The sequence below is a fragment of the Chenopodium album genome, chromosome 1, assembly GCF_948465745.1.
Source record: "Chenopodium album chromosome 1, dcCheAlbu1.1, whole genome shotgun sequence".
Lineage (NCBI taxonomy): Eukaryota > Viridiplantae > Streptophyta > Magnoliopsida > Caryophyllales > Amaranthaceae > Chenopodium > Chenopodium album.
Window position 1 is genome coordinate 81,883,647 of NC_137834.1, and position 23,126 is coordinate 81,906,772.

Genomic DNA, 23,126 nt, shown 5'->3' on the forward strand with positions numbered 1-23,126 from the left:
TCTTACCAATTAACAATAGCTAGCCTTACCTTGATTATGTATGATTATGATGATAATAATGACATATTATTTCCTTTCTCTTAATAAAAATAGTAATAATAATAATAATAATAATAATAATAATAATAATAATAATAATAATAATAATAATAATAATAATAATAATAATAATAATAATAATAATAATATATTTCCTATTTTACATGTGAATATAATCTGTATTTATATGAGTAAGTATTTGTATGTTTGAATTCATCTATATACATAGCACATCAAATAGATACATAAGATTATATTATAATTTCAAAAAGGAAACATATAATTTGGTATAATCTTTATTATTTGTTAACTTCATATTTCATGATAAGTCTTTTAAAGTATTCAGCTTTTATATTTCATGATATTGTGGGGCAATCTATTGTACAACTAAGCATATGTTTGCTTTCGTTCAAAAAAAAAAAAAAAAAAAAAGCATATGTTTGCTTGGTTTTTGATTTAGGAAACTCCATATGAGTAAAAAAAAATTAGTCTTGAAAATCGACTGACGAGTAATGAATTATTTGATCTAACGTTTAGATAAATAAATTCAAGAAATATAAGTTTAGAAAAAGTTTATTAGTAAAGAAAAGGACCGCCCAAATTCTCACAACTAAGGGAATGCTCTCTTCGCCAAATATTTAGGCCTTGTTATTTTACATTTGCTAAATTGAAATTATTTTTGTAATACTCAAATTATTTTATTAAATTAAATTATTTTTACCAATTTTAAGAATATAAAATGATTCTCAATTATATTTGGGCCCTATACTCTTCACCTTATTTTGTTGAACTGAAATTACTTTTATCAAACTAAAACTATTTTTACTAAGATTAAATTGTTTTTGCCGAATGTAAATATTTTTTTACTAAACTTAAATTATCTATCTTTACTAATTTTCTATTATATATGTTTTTTTTTAAAATTATTGATTTTAATTTATTCACTAGCATTAACTTTTACTTAACTAAACTTATTTTGCCGAACTAAAATTATTTTTTACTAAAATTAGTTATTTTTTAATAAACTTTTTAAATAAGGTGAAGAGAACATAACCAAGTTCTTCAAAGTTACTAATTAAAACTAATTTTTACTAAACTAAACTTATTTTTCGAGCCTCAATTAACTTATTTTTGCTAAACTTAATTTATTTTAGGCTAAACTTAAATTATTTTTATTAAAATTATATTAATTTTACTATTATTTGAACAATGTGAAGAAAACAAGCCAAGACATTAATACAGTCAAATTACTTTTCTAAACCATAATTATGCTATATTCTACACATTAAACAAATAATATTAAATAAATTAATTCAATTTAGTAAATATAATTTCTAATGATTTCAAATAATTTATGTTGTGTAGAGATCATTCAAGTAAGAAAAAAATATTTCATTTTAGTAAAAATTAAGTTATAATCGATCATTAATTTAAAGAACATATATAACAATAAAGAAGTAGGCTCTGATCTCTTCACCTTAATATAAATAATATTCAGTAAAATAATTTGAGTTTGATAAATGATTTTACTTCAATAAAAATGATTTCAGTTTAGTAAAATTACTTCTAGTTCAGTAAAAATATGTAACTTTAAAGAGGAAATATAATTGAGAATTAGTAAAATTAATAATTTAAATTTAGTAAAAATAATTTTAGTTAAAAAAAATAATAGGGTGAATAGAATAGGGCCTTACTAAAATTAAGTTTTAATCAATGCAAATAATTTCAATTTAGCACAAGTTCAATAAAAATATTTAATATTTGCAAAAATAGTTACAATTCTGTAAAAATAATTTCTATTAAACAAAACTAAAATAACTTATTTTTCCTAAACTTGAATTATATTTCCTAAAAGCTCATTTTATTAATTTTCTGTAACATTTCTTATGGATAATTTAAATATACTGATTAAAACTTATTTTTATTAAACAACACTTTTTTTTTTTCGTTGAACTTAACTTATTTTTGTTAAAAAACTTGATTAACTTATTATATATAACTAAATAAGTTTAGTAGTATGTCAATAATATGACAAATTAACCTTCTCGATCACCATTGGTTCCCCTAATTATTTTAAGGCCACTCCTATTGTACATTCATATAAAGTAAAGATTTAAAGTAGGCTTTTACCTTCCTAATGATCCACTCGATCTACCTCGCTACTCTTGTGGAGAACTTCATATCAGATTCTTATTTCATATATACAATATATTTTAAACTCAACTCCGGTTGTAATTGAGGATATGAAATGATATAACTACTAACCATCCCTAACAGAGCATTAGATAAATTTAGGTCATTGATTGGAATATAGAAGAACTAGTTATGTATTAATAATGTTAGATATTTACTTAATCGCAAATTGGGAAACCACTCTTTCAAATTAGCAAACAAAATAGAAGAAAAAATGATCGCTTAACAACATGAATTTATGGCAAAGGAGAAAATTAAGAATAATATAATATGCTAAAATACTCGATCGAAAACCTTATTTAGGACCCAATCTTACAACATGATACTACGATTTAAATATAATTAAAGAGGGTATTACGGTTCTAAATCTCAGAAAATTTCAAATGAAGTTTGTATAGATTTTGGAAAGGGTATATATCCATAGTCTAAAACTAAGAAATCTAAAGCATAATATGACCAGGCCTCCATTAAAGTTCACCCAACCAGATTGTGCATATAAACCTAATTTCAATAGTTCTTCCAATACAAACGTAGAGGTGCTTTAGAAATAACAACATTGCTTGTCCACTCGGGCACGAGCTTAAGTTGTCTTTTTGATTGGGAAGATATGAATCTCAAGCTTCAATTAAGTAGTCCAATCTTGTGGCCAGATCGATAGGATTTAATTAATTTTTAACATTGCCTATCCACTTGGAAAGCTTTTATAATATTAATTTTTCTCACCTAATGGACCCATCATGAATTATATTTTATTAATTTCATATTCTCTCTCCTCCAATTCTCCGCTACTTTTGCTTTTTACCATACAATTTTTTATTCTTTTACTTACCCTACTACCTTCATATTTTATTACTTTTTCCAATTTCTCCTAAAACTCCACGCATACAGAAATGGAGCTAGTATTTAAAAACGGAGGGAGTAACAAACATTGAGATGATTTACACAAATATATCAGTTTCTCTCAAAGGTTGTGTCGAGTTGCAAAAATCGGATTGCTACTTTTATTAAATAGATAAAAGGCTAATGTGTACACGATAACAAATTTGATAGGTGATATTGATCTGTTTTATCTATTAAAAGTTAACTCCCTTAAAGCCTTTGTCTAGCTTTTGATTCTATAACTTGGTTAACAAGCTCAATTAGGAAAATTATTTAACAACTCGATTAATTTCAAGATACGTGTCGAATCTAAGAAACTATAATTAACTTTTAGCAGGCTTCTTAATGTCATTAGAATCGTAGCAGGGCATCAGTAGTGAATCAAAGTGATTTGAAGTGCTATTAATTTATCACGTTTAACGACAAGATAATTAATTACTATCCATACATACGAATAATCTATTAAAAACAAATCCAAAGAATACATGTTGTTTTTAATATCTCCTACTTAGTATTTCTTTTGAGTAAGAAGAAGCACGAATGATGTTTGAAAATCTATAATAAATAGTACTTTTTCATTCCTTAAGCTTTATTCCATTGGTATTTTCTATAGTTTTCTTGTTTAAATATTTAGAAAATTAAAGTAAATTATTTTTGCTAAGCAACTTAATCGATTTTGTTGATTTATTTATTTATTTATTTTTTTTTGTCATGAAAAACTACTGATTTTTACAGAAGTGAAATTATTATTATTTTTTTTCTTATAAATCAATAAATAATAATGGTGAAAAATCGAATCATAGAGCATAATCTACATTTTAGGAAGTTGAATATACACATGAAAATCTTTGATGTCACAATTTTCATCCTCTCTAGTCACTCCTTAATACCGTTAGGTTTTAAAGCAATCCCACTATTTTATATTTAAGTCATTCACAATTTTGTTTCAGTCTTAACAATTTCAGACACTTTCTCCCTCTAAAAAATACCCTCCTATTTCTTCGAATTCTTCATTATTCTACCAAATTGAAAGCTTGAATTTTAGAATTCTGCAAAAAATTTCCACAATTTCGAGTTCTGGGTTACTCGCTTTTCAGGTGAATTCAATGGTTATCTTAGTTTTCTTTGGAATTCAAATTGAATTTCTTTCATTGTTGTAAAAGAAAGCTCAAATATTTCTTATTTGTTTTTGCAGATTTTGGTGCTGAGTTAGTAAAAATACCCAGAAATTACGCCATTGGTATTCAATGGGTCGTTCTCGAGCAGTTGTTCCTTGCCCCAGTGATGATGATCCCAACCAAAAGTACCCTTAAATTTTTTAAGCTATATTTAATTTATATTCATTTTTTTTTTCCTTCTATCACCCTTAATTTTGTTAAATTGTTGGGTTAATCATTTGTTTGATGAAAGTGTGTGTGTTTGTGTTTGTTTTTGTGATGATTTAATGTTTAGGCCTTGTTTCTTCCATAAATTTGTGTGTTTTTTTGAAAGTTTAATAGTTGGTTTAAGCATTTGCTTGATGAAATTGTGTCCATTTTTTATGTTATTACTCCGTGTGGTTATCAAAGGTATAGACATTTGTTTGATTAAGTTATGATTTTTTTTTCATTGCTATTATGATAGCTGAATGTTTGGCATTTGTTTGATTGAATTTTGATTTTCTAATGTATTTTGATGATTGAATGTTTAAGGCATTTGTTTGATTAAAATTGTGTATTTTTCTAAAGTATTTTGATAATTGAATGTTTTCAAAGTTCGAGTTAAGTGCAAATCTTTTTTTTTCCTTTTCTTTTCTGTGTTTGATTACTTGGTAATTTGTACATGTTAGTGAAATTGCAATTGAAATTGCGAGTGATATGAATACGTAAATGGTGTTTGGATTGAAGGGCATACGTAAAATATGTTGTCGTTAATGTCGTTAATGTTTCCTTATAATGTTATTTTTGGAAAAACGGAAAAGATAGGATCAGATATAGAAGGTATCATTGTGTTGGGTGCAGTCAAACTTGATTTTTGGGACTTGGCTGGGTTGCCTAATTTGATGGCAGGATTGAAAGTAAATAAGTGTAGGAATGTGAAGAAAATGGACAATAGCTTCTACTCATACTAAAGAAAAAAGTCATGGATGCATTGTAATGTTGCTTAATAGTAGTATGACATTTCAAAAGCTTAGTATTGGTAACAACCGTTTTAATCGTTTTTCCATTGCTTTGCCTCCTTTCCTTAGCCATACCCCATACCCAATTGTTAATTAAGAAATGAGGGTCCCTTCCTCTCCCTCTCTTCCTTTTTCACTTTAACCCCTTTTATTCAAACAAGCTGTTAATGTCATGTTTAATTTTCTTCCCTTTCTTCATCATCTAATCGCGCAATTATTCTTTTAACTGAACATGTATAGCACAATTATTCTTTTAATTGAACATGTATAGAATTTTTTGATAGCTTTGTTGCTTTAATTTTGAAAAGTTAATTTTTATCGCAAGGTATACAAACAATTTGCGTTGGAGCAAGATAACCTGTTCCATATTCAGCAGCTCATTTTCATCTTTCACTCTTTCATATTGATATTTTTTACATGAGCTTCTAGTTTATACTTTACAAAAGATCAGAGAATTCTCAACACTAGTATTATTATTCCCATCATTTTAGATTTTTAAGTCTTTTGTTGTGAGTATGCATGTGTGGTATTTAGTTATATGCCATATGCTGTACAGAAATAGGAGTATCGGCTGCTTCATGTTGTGAATTTAGCACTATTGGTGACTGCATGTGTTTGGGACTTTGGAAAAATGAATTTCTCTTTTCTACAAATTTTTTTTCCTTGAGAGGGGTTAGTTAGTTAAAAAAAATAGTCATCAGAACACCATTAAGAAATTACTCCTAAGTAGAAGAAATATTGGAAATTTGTATTTTGGATTTACTGGGAAGAAACCAATTTTATGGAACTTGGAAGTTGGAACACTAATCCATCTCAATCAATGGCAAAAAAAAAAAAAAAAAAAAAAAAAAAAAAAAACACATGCATTTAGCTCACAATTTTCTAGATAAAAGCCCCGATATCCTGATTCTTGTTTTAGCTGATTGCCTGATCCCTTGTTGACTAGCATATCTAGATTTGTAGCTCTCTAATTCTAGAACTCAAAAGCCTTCAGTTGCAACACTTATTGTTGCACTATTTGAATTATTTATTACACAACGACTTGGTGGAGACATTATAGGCAAGTGCGAAACATGTGAGTCATGTTTTGGCCCGATTACCCCTCAATCTGAGGTAATGGTGTGATTTGTTAAATAGTCCGGTGACCCACAATTCATTTAGCATTGGTTGCCCTTGCATAATAATATTGCATCTCGAAGCCATTGAGAATGTAAACAAATATGTACTATTAGGGTCATGCATTCGTCTGAAAGATGGACAGGAGAAGGAGCTCGAGGCTTGGTTTTGGGGTATAAGGTATGGTATGTTGGGCAAGAAACGAGCCACAGAACAAGGAATGGTGGAGCTAGGAACGGAGTTGGTGTGGTTCTCGATGAGAGGTTGGCAAAAGAGGTGATCGAGGTCTATCGGAAGAACGATAGGTTGATAAGGCTGAAGTTGCTATGTGGCAAGGAGATTGTGAATGTTATCAGTGCTTATGCTCCCCAAGTGGGTTTAGATGCAGAAGAGAAACGACAATTTTGGGAGGACCTAGACGAGGTGGTGCAGGGTGTCCACCACTCAGAGAAGTTATATATTGGAGGGGATCTAAATGGGCACGTTGGGGCGAGCCGAGATGGCTATGAGAGTGTCCATGGAGGCTTTGGGTATGGGCAGAGGGACGCCAGTGGTGAAGCTATTATGGATTTTGCCCAATCATATGATTTAATTTTGGCTAATACTTGGTTTAAGAAGAGGGATTCACACTTGATAACTTTTCGGAATGGAGCAAATGCAACTCAAATAGACTTCCTGCTCACAAGGAGCATAGATAGACAAAGTTGCATAAACTGTAAGGTTATCCCAGGGGAGAGTGTGGTCACCCAACACCGGCTATTGGTAATGACTATTCGTCTGAAAGAGAAGGCGAAGAAAAAAGTTAGACAAGAAGAACCAAGGATAAGATGGTGGACCCTAAGGGATGCAAAAGCTAAGGTTTTTACAGAAAAGGTAATTGAAGAAGCGGATTGGGATGGAGAGGTGGATCCGGACATGACTTGGTTACGAATGAAGAACTGTTTCCTAAGAGTGGCCAAAGAGGTCTTAGGGGAAGTAAGGGGAAGAACTTCGGTACAGAGAGATACTTCGTGGTGGAATGAAGAGGTGAAAGCAGTAATTAAGCAAAAAAGGGAATGCTATCAAGCCTTAGGAAAATGTAGGAGTGATGAAACCTTTGCAGCGTATAAGGAGGCTAAGAGTAAGGCAAAGGCAGCTGTTCGCCAAGCAAAAGAAAAGGCATATCAGGAGGTTTATGAAAAGCTTGATTCCAAGGAGGGAGAAAGGATCATTTATAAGATGGCAAAGAGAAGACAAGAGGCAAGGAAGGATATTGGCATGGTGAAGTGTGTCAAAGATAAGAACCAAATGGTCCTAGTGCAAGAGGAGGACATCAAGGACAGGTGGAAGGGGTACTTCGATGAATTATTTAATGGAAGTAATGGAGTTGTGATAGGAGATACCTCTATGAGTGATGAAGAAATCAACATGGAGTATGTGCGAAGGATTAGGAGAGTAGAGGTGGAGATTGCACTGAGGAAGATGAAACCTAAGAAGGCGGTTGGCCCTGATGGGGTACCGATAGAGGTGTGGAGGTGTTTGGGTAAGATTGGTATTGATTGGTTAACAAACCTTTTCAACAAGATATGGACGGCTACAAGGATCCCACAAGATTGGAGGAAGAGCACCTTGGTCCCGGTTTATAAAAACAAAGGAGACGCTCAAGATTGTTCTAACTATCGAGGAATTAAGCTTATGAGCCATACTATGAAGTTGTGGGAAAGGGTGATTGAACAAAGGCTGAGGGCATGCACAAGCATTTCAGATAACCAATTTGGTTTTATGCCTGGGAGATCTACTATGGAGGCAATCCATTTGATAAGACAAATGATGGAGTTTTATAGGGTAAAGAAGAAAGATCTTCATATGGTCTTTATTGATTTAGAGAAGGCATATGACAAGGTGCCAAGAGAGATACTTTGGTGGGCAATGTTGAAGAAAGGTATCCCACGAAGGTATGTAGACCTAGTTAAGGATATGTATCGGGATGTGTCAACAAATGTGAGGACATGCGGAGGGTTGACAAAAGATTTCCCTATTACAATCGGATTGCATCAAGGGTCTGCATTAAGCCCTTTTCTTTTTGCAACGGTTCTAGATGAATTAACTAGACCAATTCAAGATGAGGTTCCATGGTGTATGCTGTTCGCAGATGATATCGTTTTGGTGGATGAGACTAAGGATGGGGTTAATGTCAAGTTGGAGCAATGGAGGCAAAGGTTGGAATCTAGAGGGTTTAAGCTAAGTCGGAGTAAGACTGAATATTTGGTATGTCGCTTTGGCACTCAGAGGGGGACAAGCAATGAAGTGGTGAGTTTGGATGGAAAGGATTTGACCATGAGTGAATGTTTTAAGTACCTAGGGTCGATCATCCAGAAGAATGGTGACATTGATCAAGACGTGACCCACAGGATTAAGTCAGGGTGGCTTAAATGGAGAGCGGCCACGGGAGTGTTATGCGACCGCAGCATTCCCTTAAAGTTGAAGGGAAAATTCTACAGGACTGCCATAAGACCAGTGTTGCTCTATGGTACAGAATGTTGGGCTTCTAAGAAAGAGCATATTAAAAAGATGGAGGTTACGGAAATGCGCATGTTAAGGTGGATGTGTGGAAACACTTTAAGAGATAGAATCAGAAATGAGGTTATTCGCAAGAAAGTAGGTGTGGCGGGCATTGTAGATAAATTAAGGGAAAATCGTCTGCGTTGGTTTGGACATGTAAGACGGAGACCCGAGGGTGCACCGGTGCGAAGAGTGGAAGAGTGGGACCATGGAGGGATTAAACGAGGAAGAGGGAGACCAAAGATGACTTGGTTGGAAGGAGTGAGGAAGGATATGAAGTGCATGGATTTACGTGAGGATGAAGTTTTGGATCGTAAGGGATGGAGGAGAAAGATTTATGTCGATGACTACACGGAATAATCAAATTTGGTTCATGTTAGCCGACCCCACTTTTGGGATTAAGGCTTTGATTGATTGATTGATTGATTGATTGATAGGGTCATGCATTCCCGTGTTTTGAAGGAAACTGTAGCATAATACAAGTATCATTAGTCTTTTGCATAATTAGCGTTGGTAAGTAGTAACACTACCCCCCCCCCCCCCCCCCCCCCACCACCTCTTTAGGTGAATTTCCATTGGAGTATCCAATAAAATTTTCTTGTGTTTTTCGACTATTTTGAAACTATACTCTCCTACTTGCTTACCGTGATACAACTATACAAGTCCAATTAACAATATAATAACCACCTTCCACCACCCAAAACCCTTAAGATGAAAATACTCACCGTGATACAAGTCCAAAGTAAGGGTGATACGGGTGGTGGAAAGAGAGTTTTATACTTCTTGTTAGTGGTTCATCTTTTGATTTAGGTCTAAGCGCTTTACATTTCCTAGGATATATTAAGATGGTTAGGAAAGGGTGGTGTTATCACAAAATGTGTTGTCTTACCTTTGTTTAGCCTTTTTTGGCATCATGATTTTCATATCTTATCTTCCCTTTTTCAATTATTATTGGGGTATCACATTTGATTTTTCCCATCTTGGTTCCCTAATTCTTTCAAAAGGTGATGGAAAGAGAGTTTTGTACTTCTTAGTGGGTCATCTTTTAGGATATATAAAGATGTTTAGTAAAGGGTGTTGTTGTGACAAAATGTGTTGCTTTACCTTTGTTTAGCCTGATGAGCATCATGATTTTCATATCTTATCTTCCCTTTTCTCAATTATTATTGGAGTATCACATTTAATTTTTTCAATATTGGCTCTTTAATCCTTTTCATATCTTATCTTCCCTTTTCTCAAATTTAATTTTTCTATATTGGCTCTCTAATCCTTTTCATATCTTATCTTTCCTTTTCTCAATTATTATTGAAATATCACATTTGATTTTTTCCACATTAGCTCCCTACATATCTTATCTTTCCTTTTCTCAATTATTATAGGAGTATCACATTTGATATCTTATCTTTCCTTTTCTTAATTATTATAGGAGTATCACATTTGATTTTTTGTATATTGGCTCTCTAATCCTTTTCATATCTTATCTTTCCCTTTTTCAATTATTATTAGAGTATCACATTTGATTTTTTTCCATATTGTCTCTCTAATATGGTCCGATGAAGGTGGTGGAAAGAGTGTTTTATACTTCTTGTTAATGATTAATCTTTTAATTAGGTTCAAGCGCCTTACTTTTCCTAGGATACACTTGTTACCTTTCTTTTGGAGTTGGTATATGAGATTACATTTGATTTTTCCATATTGGTCTCCTAATCCTTGATTTTTTCCATATTGGTCTCCTAATCCTTGATTTTTTCCATATTGTCTCTCTAATATGGTCCGATGAAGGTGGTGGAAAGAGTGTTTTATACTTCTTGTTAATGATTAATCTTTTAATTAGGTACAAGCGCCTTACTTTTCCTAGGATATATGAAGATGACTAGTTAGCTTTCTTTAGCCTTTTTAGCATCATGATCTTCATATCTTATATTTCCTTATTATCTCAATTATTATTGGAGTTGGTATATGAGATCACATTTGATTTTTTTCATATTGGTCTCCTAATCCTTGATTTTTTCCCCATTTGGTTTCAATTATTGATATTTCACCCAATAATTGGTTCGCCTAATTAGGATTGAGCACAAATATAAGTACTAGTATATTTTCTAGGCGCATCAATAATGACCTTTGAAAAATCATCTTCTCTTTATTCACCCTTAGTATTTCATTGTAATAATCCAATGCAAGAAATTAATATGCAGAATCTCCACCAGGATGATGGTCCCATTTTAAGGTTTGTTTTTTTACATGTACTCATTTTAATTTGATCCTTAGTTCATGTGTTTACTTTCGTGTTATAAAATTTTTTTTTCTTCATTGTGATATCATTGTTTATGAAGAATGGTAAGGTACTTAGCTAGGTATAGTGATTTGCAATCTCACTCTCTTTTTCTTTTCTTTTGGTAGAGAGTGGAGAGGAAGGGATTTGTATTGGAATTAACGATGTTTGTTTATTTCATTAGACATTGACATGATTGCCAAAATTTCAATATGATTTTACAATAAAAAGATTATTCAATTTATAGAATTGCGAGTTCTCACGATACGTATTAGAATTTCCCTAAAATCTAGAGCAATAGGGCCATAATATTCTTTAAACCATATGATATTGTTTTTAACATGTTAACTAATATACTTCCACATAATGTATAGTTTGAAATTACATAATCACTCCGTTTCACTTTAATGGAACACATTAGAATTCTTCTAAAAAGAATTGACCACAAATATAATAATGACCTTGATAACTTATACGAAATGGAATTTTAAGATATAAACATCTAACTATAGCTTTACACGTAATATGAGATAAATAATAATTTAATTTACTACATATGAATAGCGGCTTATTATTTCACGATGTTACGAAATCCAATCCAGGCTATGAAAGTGGGGAGGGGGGAATGAGATACGTGTTTTTCCTTAAAAATATTAATTAAAATTTATTTATCATAAAAAATTTATTTATTGTAATGACATTGTTGGTTTTTATATTTGTGAGACTATTACTACGTATTGAAACTTGGCTCTGATACCACATGTCACGTGCCGGCTATTTCTCTTAGTTATTTTGCTCACGACCTACTAGAATCACCACTCATTAGACTCTAGTCAAGGCTCCTTAAGTTTTTAGCAAGGCTAAGTGATGATGCTTCAAAGTTAAGTGTTGGTAGGTTTAAAGGCACAAGTAAGAAAGTATTTAAGCCAGAGATTTCTCGAAGGATGATTTGTATTATGCTTGAGAGAGTTTACAATTGTGTGGATGATCATAAATTTGGGGGGGGGGGGGTGATCCTTATAGTCCTCCTTACTACCTAGAACCTTCCTATCTAGAATGTCATAACCTCCTCAAATAGAGGATTCTGCACACTTAAGTCCTAGAGACTTCTACACCATTCTAAGTACATCTCTCTTATGTACAAGATTCTAGAGAATTTTATGCTCCTTCCTTCCCTTATTTACAAGTCTATTTCCCATTTTTCATGAAATTAAGGAACTTAGGGATTCCTTAAAACCCATGATTGGGAAGTATAAATATACATGTGGGGATAGAGATAGATAGAGAGAAAGAAAAGATAATTAGTAATTATTGAAGGATAGAGAGAGAAAGTGTTGGAAAATGATGTCAAAAGTATGAAAAAATATAAGAAAAATGATGACAACTCATCAAAGGTAGTGGAATATTGTCAAAAAGTACATTATTTAACTAGAAATAGGCATCTAATTTTAAAAACCCAAAAAAGGAATACAAGCTTGTAACTAAGGGACGTGGGAGTACAACTCTAGCTCATAGAATTTGTACAAGATCGCCCTAGAAGTTTTAGAAGCTTCTGGACGTCAACCGAACCTCTTAGTGCATGAAAAACCGACTTCACAATGTTCATTGCCCCAAAAACGGTGGATCCCCAAATTTGGGCCCATCTTTTATGTTACTTGGACTTAAGAATCCATGTCCGACATGGGTACGTGTCCAAGCGTCCGACTTGGCTAATCTGTGAAAATTTCCATGATTTTGAACTAAAAGTGAAGTGTCCAAGTGTCATATCCATGTGGGGCTCGACATGGATACTTGTGGTGAAATTAAGTGTCATTGCCCCAAAAATGATGGATCCCCAAAATCCAAAATACGGAGTACTTGGTAAAAAATCCAACATCATATACCAATTTTTCCTCTGGAATTGTTTGCTTATGGGTTGGGAATTTTCAAAAATTCAAACTTTGGATAATTTAGCTAATTAAATGCATTTTTTTTTAGAAAGCCTGCAAAAATTGACCTGCTATAATTTAAATAAGTATTTGTAGCAATTGTTAATTAAAAAATGGAAGGAATACTACATTTAATAATTAAAAAAAATATATTGTAAAACATCACAGATTATTCACACAGAAGGAAGAAAAATGGAAGGAATACTACGATTGTAAAACATCATAGCAAGGTTTGAACTTGTATCTTTAGTAAATAATCCCACTCCTCTAACCACTACACCATCTCATTTGGCTAACACAATATCGCACACAATTATCTATTTCATCTGACATTTTTTTGGGGAAGTGGGGAGACAGCTGTCCCCTCTTGTCCCATGCTCGCTCCGCCAGTGGTGGTATTAAGGATGAGTCTTGGAGGATTAGATAAAACATGCCTGGATCTATCTTAATTAAGAGCTTTGATATTATACGTGCTATCTTTCTTTGATGTGCATTTTGTTTTTGCGAATTTTTTAAGGTGGAAAACCTTTCTGGTTTAAAGATATGTAGTGCCTTGGGTGAAGAAGTGTACTACTGATGCTGGCTATAATTTAGAACTAATTATGATACTTTTTGGTCAGCATGTACAAGTTGAACAAGGAATCAATATTATAATTTAACAGTTTTTTTAGCTTCTTACCACAACTCTCCAAAACCTCATTCCTTGAATTTGTTACACTTTTTTTTTAATAACTTCCACCCTCCAAAATTAACACCCCCCCCCCCCCCCAAAAAAAAAAAAAAAAAAACTTTTAATACCTTCCACTTTTACTTTTTTATTCTCGTACACTAGCACGGGTACATTCTAGTAGTAAAACTTGTACAAGCATGCAATAACCTGTCACACTGGTAAAATCTGGCACAGTGGATGACCTAAAACTAGATAGAGAGTTAAATTATTTTCTTTTGGATTTGCTAATCAGTGCAATAGGTGAGGACGAGAGATTTGGAGCTCTAGGGAAGACTGAATATCATGTTGTCTACTACTATTGATTCAAGCCCTTGGACATTGAGGAAGAAGAGGGGAAAGAAAAGGGTCACGAGTGATGGTGGATTTAGGGATTAACATTGTGAGCCCATGTGAAGATAAAACCAGTTCCATGAGCTCATGTAGTATTCGAATATAGAAAAATGGCAAGTTTGGCAATGTGGAACTAGAAACACTCAATATATTGTAGCAGTGTTGATGGTGTTATTGGAGAGAGAGAATGAGGCCAGTGTGTGGGTGTGCGACTGTGCATGCGTGCGTGCATGGTGCGTGTGCGTGTGTGTGTTGTACAATGCCTTTTTAATTGCTTCCATCAATTTCAAGTTCACTACTATTCTTTGATTGACATGTGATTTTTTTTTTTTCATTGCTATTGTCTTCCATTTCCTTTATTCTACTTGGATGCCTATCAGTTTTATCTGTTCCCTTCATACAAACACTTCTTTATATCCATTATATATTGAGAACTGTGAGCTTATCTCTGATAGATCAAAGAGGAAAAAGGCTGTCTCAAGTGTAGAGAACACCGAGTCTGTAACAGCAGGTATCAAGATCCTACTTTCTGGCTGCTTGATACCAGGATAATATGTATAATCTCTTCAGGATAAAAACATATTATTTCTCTTGCTAATCCTCATCCTCCATCATCAGGTCAGGGCTCAAGTGATGGGAAGAAGGCACTCTATCACTGTAATTATTGCAATAAAGATATTTCAGGATTGATTCGCTTTAAGTGTGCAGTGTGTCCAGATTTTGACCTCTGTGTTGAGTGCTTTTCTGTTGGTGCTGAGGTTAATCCTCACAAAAGCAACCATCCATATAGGGTTATGGTAAAAGATATATATATTTTTTATTATTATTTATTTTGTTTTTGCTTCGTATATACTTCGTAGTTTTTATTGTTGTCATATCTTTTCTTCTTTTCACTGTAATTATTTTACTTTTACAGGATAGCCTGTCATTCCCTTTAATATGTCCTGATTGGAATGCAGATGAAGAGTCATTGCTCCTGGAGGTAATATTTTTACTGAGTTTATTCTATATGCATCAAGTTTTTGAATTATTTTTTTCTTCCCTAAAACTTTTTCTTTTACTATGCTGGTAATATGAATCATACTGTAAATTTTTTTTTTAATCTGATTGTTGCATTGTGAGAGTTGTCATCTGGTTGCTTCTTTACTAAACATTCTTCATATGTGCAGGGGATTGAAATGTATGGGCTCGGTAATTGGGCTGAAGTGGCAGAGCATGTAGGAACAAAAAGCAAAAAAGAATGTATTGATCACTATAATAATATATACATGAACTCTCCTTGCTTTCCGCTTCCGGTAGTATAACTTTCTTCAACTAAATTTCTTTCCCTTTTTTAAACATTTGACTACAACCTCAATGTTATGTCTTTGTAGGACCTGTCTCATGTTGCTGGAAAGAATAGAGAGGAGCTTTTTGCTATGGCCAAGGAACATAGTAACCCTATAGGTTTGTGATTAATTATTACTTGATGATGCATGTAATTTCAGAGATTAAATATTCAGGATTGAATAATATTTAAAGGAGACATGACAAAGCAACTTCTAAAGTAAATAATACGCTATTAAAATTCTGACATATTTTGGGGAGTACTGAAAGTTTTTATTCTTTTTTGTGCTGTTCTGTTCCAAGTTTCTTGTGTTAAACATTCTTTGTGTTTGTATTTCTGATAGCTACTGGTCCAGCTCTGAAAGAAGAATTATCGAAAGAAGAGTCTATAAATCCTGGAACAGTAAAGTATGGCCTGTTTCCCTTAAGTTTCTTTAATACCGGGTTTAGGATACTGTCTATCTTCTTACTTTTAATGTCTGTAAAGGATTGAAGAACCGCAGAAAGAAGCTTCAGGTAGCCACTCTTCTCAGGCTGGTATGTGAATCTCAAATTTCTGTTCCTTGTTAATATTTGGATCTTTGCACTACTTCATGATTATCAGTTTAATTTTAATTTTGCTTCTGGTGTGGATTCTGCAACGATATGGGCAGTTGAGAAGCCAACAAATGTCCTTTCAGACCAAGATGGGAGTATCAAAGTTGAAGGTCTGATTACAGAATACAGAATATTTATCACTGTTATACTTGACAGTTCTTAGACATGTTCTTTGATATAATTGATTTGGTTGTGCAGATTCTCACCTCGACCGGAGTGTTGGAGAAAAGAAACCTAGAGCGTCAGCTGATGAAGGACCTCCAGTTACAGATTTATGCGGGTACAATCCCAAAAGAGAAGAATTTGAGGTAGAATATGATAATGATGCTGAACATTTACTGGCAGATATGGAATTCAAAGACACTGACACAGAAGCTGAACGTGACTTAAAGCTCAAAGTTTTGCGAATCTACAATCGGAGGTTGTCACTAACCCCTCCTTTCTTTTCCTTTTCTTTTTTTGGTATGGATTTGTCAGTGGTAAATCATTCTCATCCAAAATTTTGGCATATGAAATTTGCACATATCTATTATGTTTGCTAAGGCACCAACAAGGTGAAGGTGTTATGTGAATGTGTTCTGTTTCTAGCATCAATGCAGTTTGTGCCTTTGTGGCACCGGTGCTTTCCCTACTTATTTGCTTATAGATGTTCTGTCTGACTGGTTTGTGTACTTGTAGACTTGTAGTTCTTGTCCTCTGGTATGCATTTTCACGTTTTATTAATGACATCTTATCATTAAAGTAGGCTTTGATTTTAGTGAAGTCATGGAAGTTTTTATTTTGGCTGTTGCCTGATGGCTAGTGCAAACAAAATGTAAATATAAATAAGTCTTCCTTGTCGGACCTTCCTAGAGAAATTAACTTTACCAAATCAATAAAGCATCCCCTGCATTTTTTCCTTTCCCCTAGTTTCTCTCACGTTTAGTTAGATGAAGATTATTATTGGTTGTAAAAGCTCGTAAGGCAAGGTGCTTAGTGGGAATGACTAGTCCCACACCCACGGGCATCAGGAAGAAAATAGCAGCTTTGGTAGCATTCTTTACTAGACATAAAATTTTGATGTTGATAATCTTTTTGAACTGGTACCCAATCAGCACATAAACTTATAAGTGGCATGGGTTGATATTTCATTTCAGGCTTGATGAGAGGAAGCGTAGGAAAGATTTTGTACTTGAGAGGAATTTACTGTACCCAGATCCTTTCGAGAAAACTTTGACACCTGAAGAGAAGGAATTATGCCAGCGTTATAGGGCATTCATGCGTTATCACTCAAAGAAAGAGCACGAGGAGCTGCTGGCATCTGTTGTTAATGAACATCGGATTCGCAAAAGATTACAGGATCTACAGGTCTAAGCTAAAATTTTTATTTCTTTGAAGTTTGAACATATACACATTTATGCTTTATTTAGTGGCCAAACTAAGTAGTCTGATTAAATTTACTTTTACTGGTTCTTGAACTGTTTATAGTTTTGGTGAGTCAAAATTTTCTTTCTGAATACTTTCCAATGAAGGATTTATATTTGGCTTTTATCACTGAATTTCTTCTTGTCTAAACCTGATAGATTGTAGAAGCACTGAAACCAGGAGTTTCGCTATATTAATTCCTCAAATTTATCTTTGAATTTTATATCTTGCTGTGGATTATATAAGATTTTTCCTTCGCAGGAAGCTAAGGCTGCTGGTTGCCGCACCTCTGCTGAGGCAGATATATACATAGGGAGGCAGAGGAGGATGGAAGCAGAGGAGAATGCCCGCAAACAGAGAGAGAGTGCTGAGGCTGGTGCAGGGGGTAAAGTGTTGCTGAGGAATAATAGAGATTTTGTCAGCAAGGACTCAGCTTCGACGACTACAGGACAGTTTAAGACCAACTCCCTTGACGAGTGGGATATCACTGGGTTCCCAGGGGCTGATCTGCTCTCTGACAAGGTAAGCTCTATTCATAAATTTTCATCTGTCCCAACATACAAGCTTTCATGTGCTCTTTGATGTGCCTGAAAATTTTACTATGGTTTTTCATGCGAACTCTGTTGCAAGGCAGGTTATATATCACTATAGAGGGATAGTTCATAGTTGTAGGGAGTTAATCCTGTAACATGTCAACATTTTACTACCTGCTTCAATTCCGAATTCCTCCCACTGCAAAAAAGTAGGACAAAAAAAGAGGCAGGAAACCTTAACAGGAAATACAAAATTTGAAAAGAATTTATATCTATCCCGTAGTATATATTACCTTTATGCTCCAACTGGCATAATACTCAATTTTGGTTGTGACATTTTTACTCGTATGCAGGAGAAGAAGCTTTGTTCGGAGATTAGGATTCTACCTTCACATTATCTCAACATGTCGCAAACTCTGACTATGGAAGCATTCAAGGGGAATATTACCAAGAAATCTGATGCTCATGGTTTGTTCAAGGTCGATCCTAGCAAAGTCGATCGAGTGTATGATATGCTTGTGAAGAAGGGAGCTATATCTCAGTGAAGGCCTTGTATGTTCCCATCTTCAGTTTCAAATAAATTTCATTTAATTAAACCACAGAATCACAGTTAATTTTTCGCTGCCTAGGTAGGATAAAGTTTTTAAGGATAGACTATGATGTATGTCGAATTTTATTTTATATTATATGCGAACCACATTTATTTTTTGCAATCACCGTATTTTGAGCGCAATGGTTTTGCCAAAATCAATTTGCTATGAGCTATTTAGTATGTTTATATATGGGCAAGTTGAGTTGTAGATTGCCATCACCAATTCATGTGCAAGCATGTTTTTATGTACAAATTACACTAATTTTCTGATAGATGTTTGTATGATTGATTTGTATGTGTAGTTTTGGATGACTTTATATGTTGAGTACCTTCAATCACATCTATCCCAAAATTTTAAACTCTGACGCACAACGCACAAGCCCCTTTATGCTTCCCTTCTTTTACCCCTTTTTTCTTTACTTTTTTCATAGCACACGAGGAAAATACGAGTGTGTGTCAAGTACACCCGGATGTAGGATAAAAAGTTTATCTTTCTTTCGATAAAGATATCTCATTTGTATTCATGGTGTCGCATTGGATTATTCACTCTTTTACATCTCCATCATTCACCCGTTGTTTTTGTTCTTTTTTTTCCATCTCCTTCTCAGTTTAATTAGGATTAAATCACTTCTCGATAGAACAAATCACTTCCGCCCAATTCGTGTTTAACATTTGATTGGAAAGAAAGAAAGAACATATAGTAACAAAACATTTGAGAGATAAGGACAATACCTAATGTATAGATTATGTTTTCCTCTACATGTCAAACTCATAATACATAAATTGCTTTAGTTTTCATCTATTAGGGACATTATTGCTGAATTTCATTTAACTAGTGACAAGTTTTGATAGAAAAAAACATAATCTCTACTCATGAACACTTATTACTATATTTATTTTCTAAATTTAATTGTTATACTTAGTACAATATATAGATGTGGCACTTTATAAACAATGAATGCACTAAATCAGTGTTCATAAGTGGTTAGCAGTTCGGAAATAAAGTTTTGGCTATTAGATTTTTTGGTTCGATGTTTGTGTATATCTTAGCCGTATTGTTTAGACCGGTTAACATAAATAAATAACCTATATTTGTTTTGAGATTGACAATTTATAACATGATCATGACTTTTTTTAAAAAAAAGTATGTATTTAACCAAGTAATACATGTGTCAAATAATATTAGGGCATAGTGATTTGTTTGGGGCGAGAGGTTAAAGATATAAATCTCAGCCCCTCTTATGTATTCAACCAAGATCGGGAACTATCACCATTAAATTTGTTCTATAACGAGCGTTTTGAAACGAATCAAATGAACGAATTGGAGGAAGTATATTATTATTATGTACATACTATTATTATGTACATACTTTTTTTTTTTTTTTTTTTTTCAAGTGCTATATTGCCTATATGTATGTTTCCATTATAGACTCATTCTATTTGCTTGGCGTTGCTTGGTGCATGCAAATATCATTTTGATAGGCTAATACCATATCAATTTCTTTCTAAGTGCGGAAAGTAAAATTATTTCTTTTGCTCAACATCTCAAAATTAGACACGTCCTCAAATTATAAATACCTTTTAGTAGTGCATGTATACGATTTACCTACATATTTATTTTTGAGGTAAACTTTATAGTAAGTACTAACTATTTTTATCAAATTTAATTCCCACCACTAAACCAGTATTCTTTGTTGCGCATATTCTTTGTGCTATAAATAATAGTGACACTTTGAGTGCATATTCTATAGTCTTTCATCAATAATTCACTCTTTTTTTTTCAAATTACAAACTATACAATTTCAATTCAGAGTTTCAGCAATGTCATCAGTTTCTTCTTTCAATATTGGTCTTTTCCTCGCGCTATGGCTCCTCCTAATAGCGGGTTCTCTCTTTGATCCCCTTTCTCGTTATAGAATCTCTCTCCCTGACCCCTTTCCTCGTTATAGAATCCTTAATACTTTCTCATTATTGTTTCAAACTACACCTATTTTAACGTGATCACAATGAAAACATTTACTTTAATTCATGATACACTTAAACTTTCCCCTCAAAAAAATGATACAATTAAACTTTGTTACAATAGTTTTAACATATAAATGCATGTAGCAGTAGTAAGTATATCTATATTACAAAATGACATCTACTTTTTAATTTTAATATATGCAAAAATGAAATAATTTCACTTCTCTAAATGACTAGATGATTTTCTTTTCACTATCATAAATTGTATTTGTACAACTAGTTCTTTTTTTTTTTTTTGAAAACTTTGTACAACTAGTTATTAATGTATCATAAATCGGTCTGTACGTAAGTCTATTATTACCATTACATGGTAAAATGATACGAAGTATAAAATATAATTATTGTAAGATGTAACCCTAAAAGATGATTCAAGTTATTTGAGAGGCCGGAATTTTACTCGACTAATTAAAATATTTGTGTTTTTGTTTCAGGTGGATTTTGGAGAGTTGAAAGCTCAAGAAGTTTAATATCACCACGTTGTACGAAACCAACAGATTGTATACCAAATTGCCCTCATTGCATACATGTTTCATGCCTCAGTACTTGGTGCGTTTGTGGCTGCGGCCCTCCATCAACATAATGTTTAATAAAATCATAACAAGCATTATTTCCCAAATAAAAATGATTCAATTTTTCACATCTTCTCATCTCGATCTTTTTAAGTCGAGGAATCATATATATGTATGTATGTATGTTGGTGAACAATTGAATCTTTAATTTGAAACTTTTTACATGTGATGTTTGTTACGTAATATAATTATTCGCCCTAATAATATAAGTGAAGATACTCGTCTTATGCATTTTTTTTTTACTCTTTCTGTCTCTATTTTTCTTTATAATTAACTAGATTATGTATCAGAAACAAAAAAGTTGCAACAAGAAGAACAAATAAAGCGATGAAGAGAGATTTTGTTTTGTAGCTATGAAACTACGGTGTAAGTCCGCATAGAAAAGAGCTAAGTTTAGAAGAAAGCGAGAAAAAAAAAAAAAAGTTATGTAACATGTACTTTTTCCGTCCCCTTATCTTCACCTTTTGCTTTTTTCGTGGTCTTTAAAAAGCATGTCTCACTATAAAATGTGTATTTATCGAGGGATTTTTTTTAACAAAGAAAAAGTTTAACCGTCAATAATTTTAAAATTACCTATGATTTGGATAGCCATTGCAAATTACCGACAACTTTAATCACAATAGTACGTCGAACCAACTCAAAATATTGAAAAAAAAAATGTAGCTCTTACTAGCAAATTAAGTCATCGATAATAATTTGATATTTAATATTTATGTGTTAATAAAAATTATTTTAAAAAACATATACTTATGTTATTCAAAATACATCCTCCAGTGCAATAAATGAATATTTTATATCTTACAAATAATAACTCTGTTGCACATAATAACGGGCACATGAAGTACCGAAGTATATGTTTAAAACAAATACTTATAATACTCCAAAAAGATAAAGCGTTGGGAATTCACAGTCAAATTTGAGGAACTTCTGACTCCAAAACCAAATAGATAAAGCAATATTTACGGACGGTAGGACTGTAGGAGTATGTGTGCTCAAGCAGTTACTTTTAGTTTTAGTTCATGAAGGAGCAACATAGTAATTACTAGAGACACACTATGGCATTAAGTGCAACTACTAGAGATTAAATCATTTCAATGAGCAACTACATGTAAGTCCAATCCGGATTAGCCCAAAGGGTGAACCGGGTGAAACACCAAAAAAAACACACATGTAAGTCCAATCGACCAATCTATCAGAGTTTCGTCTTAAAACCAATTAGTAATAGGTGGACTAATCTATTAATCTAATATACGATGTATATGTTATTCATTATATTCTCTGATATTTTTATTTCTTTAATGTAGACAATTAGGGCATGTTCTCTTCCGTTGAAATTCAGTTCAGTTTAGTTCAGTTCAGCTCTTAATTTACAACAACAACAACAACAACAACAACAACAACAACAACAACAACAACAACAACAACAACAACAACAACAACAACAACAATAATAATAATAATAATAATAATAATCAATAAATAATAATAATAATAACAATAATAATTGAAATAATAATCTAATAATAATAATCAATAAATAATAATAATAATCATCAATAAATAATAATAATAATAATAATAATAATAATAATAATAATAATAATAATAATAATAATAATAATAACAATAATAATAATAACAATAATAATAATAATAATAATCAATAAATAATAATTAATAATAATAATAATCATCAATAAATAATAATAATAACAATAATAATAATAACAATAATAATAATAATAATAATAATAATAATAATAATAATAATAATCAATAAATAATAATAATTAATAATAATAATAATAATAATAATAATAATATGTACATTTGTATATACACATATGTATAGTAATAAATAATCAATAAATAATCAAAGATCACTAATCCGTAG

General features: G+C 32.4%; 1 protein-coding gene across 1 annotated transcript; it reads left to right on the plus strand.

Annotated features, from left to right (window-relative positions):
* The first annotated feature begins 3,833 nt into the window (after positions 1 to 3,833).
* On the plus strand, positions 3,834 to 18,759 carry LOC145614651 (transcriptional adapter ADA2-like). Its single transcript, XM_081669753.1, has 14 exons — positions 3,834 to 4,208; positions 4,307 to 4,414; positions 14,642 to 14,697; positions 14,805 to 14,983; positions 15,103 to 15,168; positions 15,356 to 15,481; positions 15,560 to 15,632; positions 15,857 to 15,920; positions 16,000 to 16,049; positions 16,166 to 16,219; positions 16,308 to 16,530; positions 17,246 to 17,456; positions 17,775 to 18,035; positions 18,400 to 18,759. Exons 2-14 carry the CDS (start codon positions 4,359 to 4,361, stop codon positions 18,589 to 18,591), a joined length of 1,611 nt encoding a protein of 536 aa, XP_081525879.1. The 5' UTR covers positions 3,834 to 4,208; positions 4,307 to 4,358; the 3' UTR covers positions 18,592 to 18,759.
* Positions 18,760 to 23,126: the final 4,367 nt, after the last annotated feature.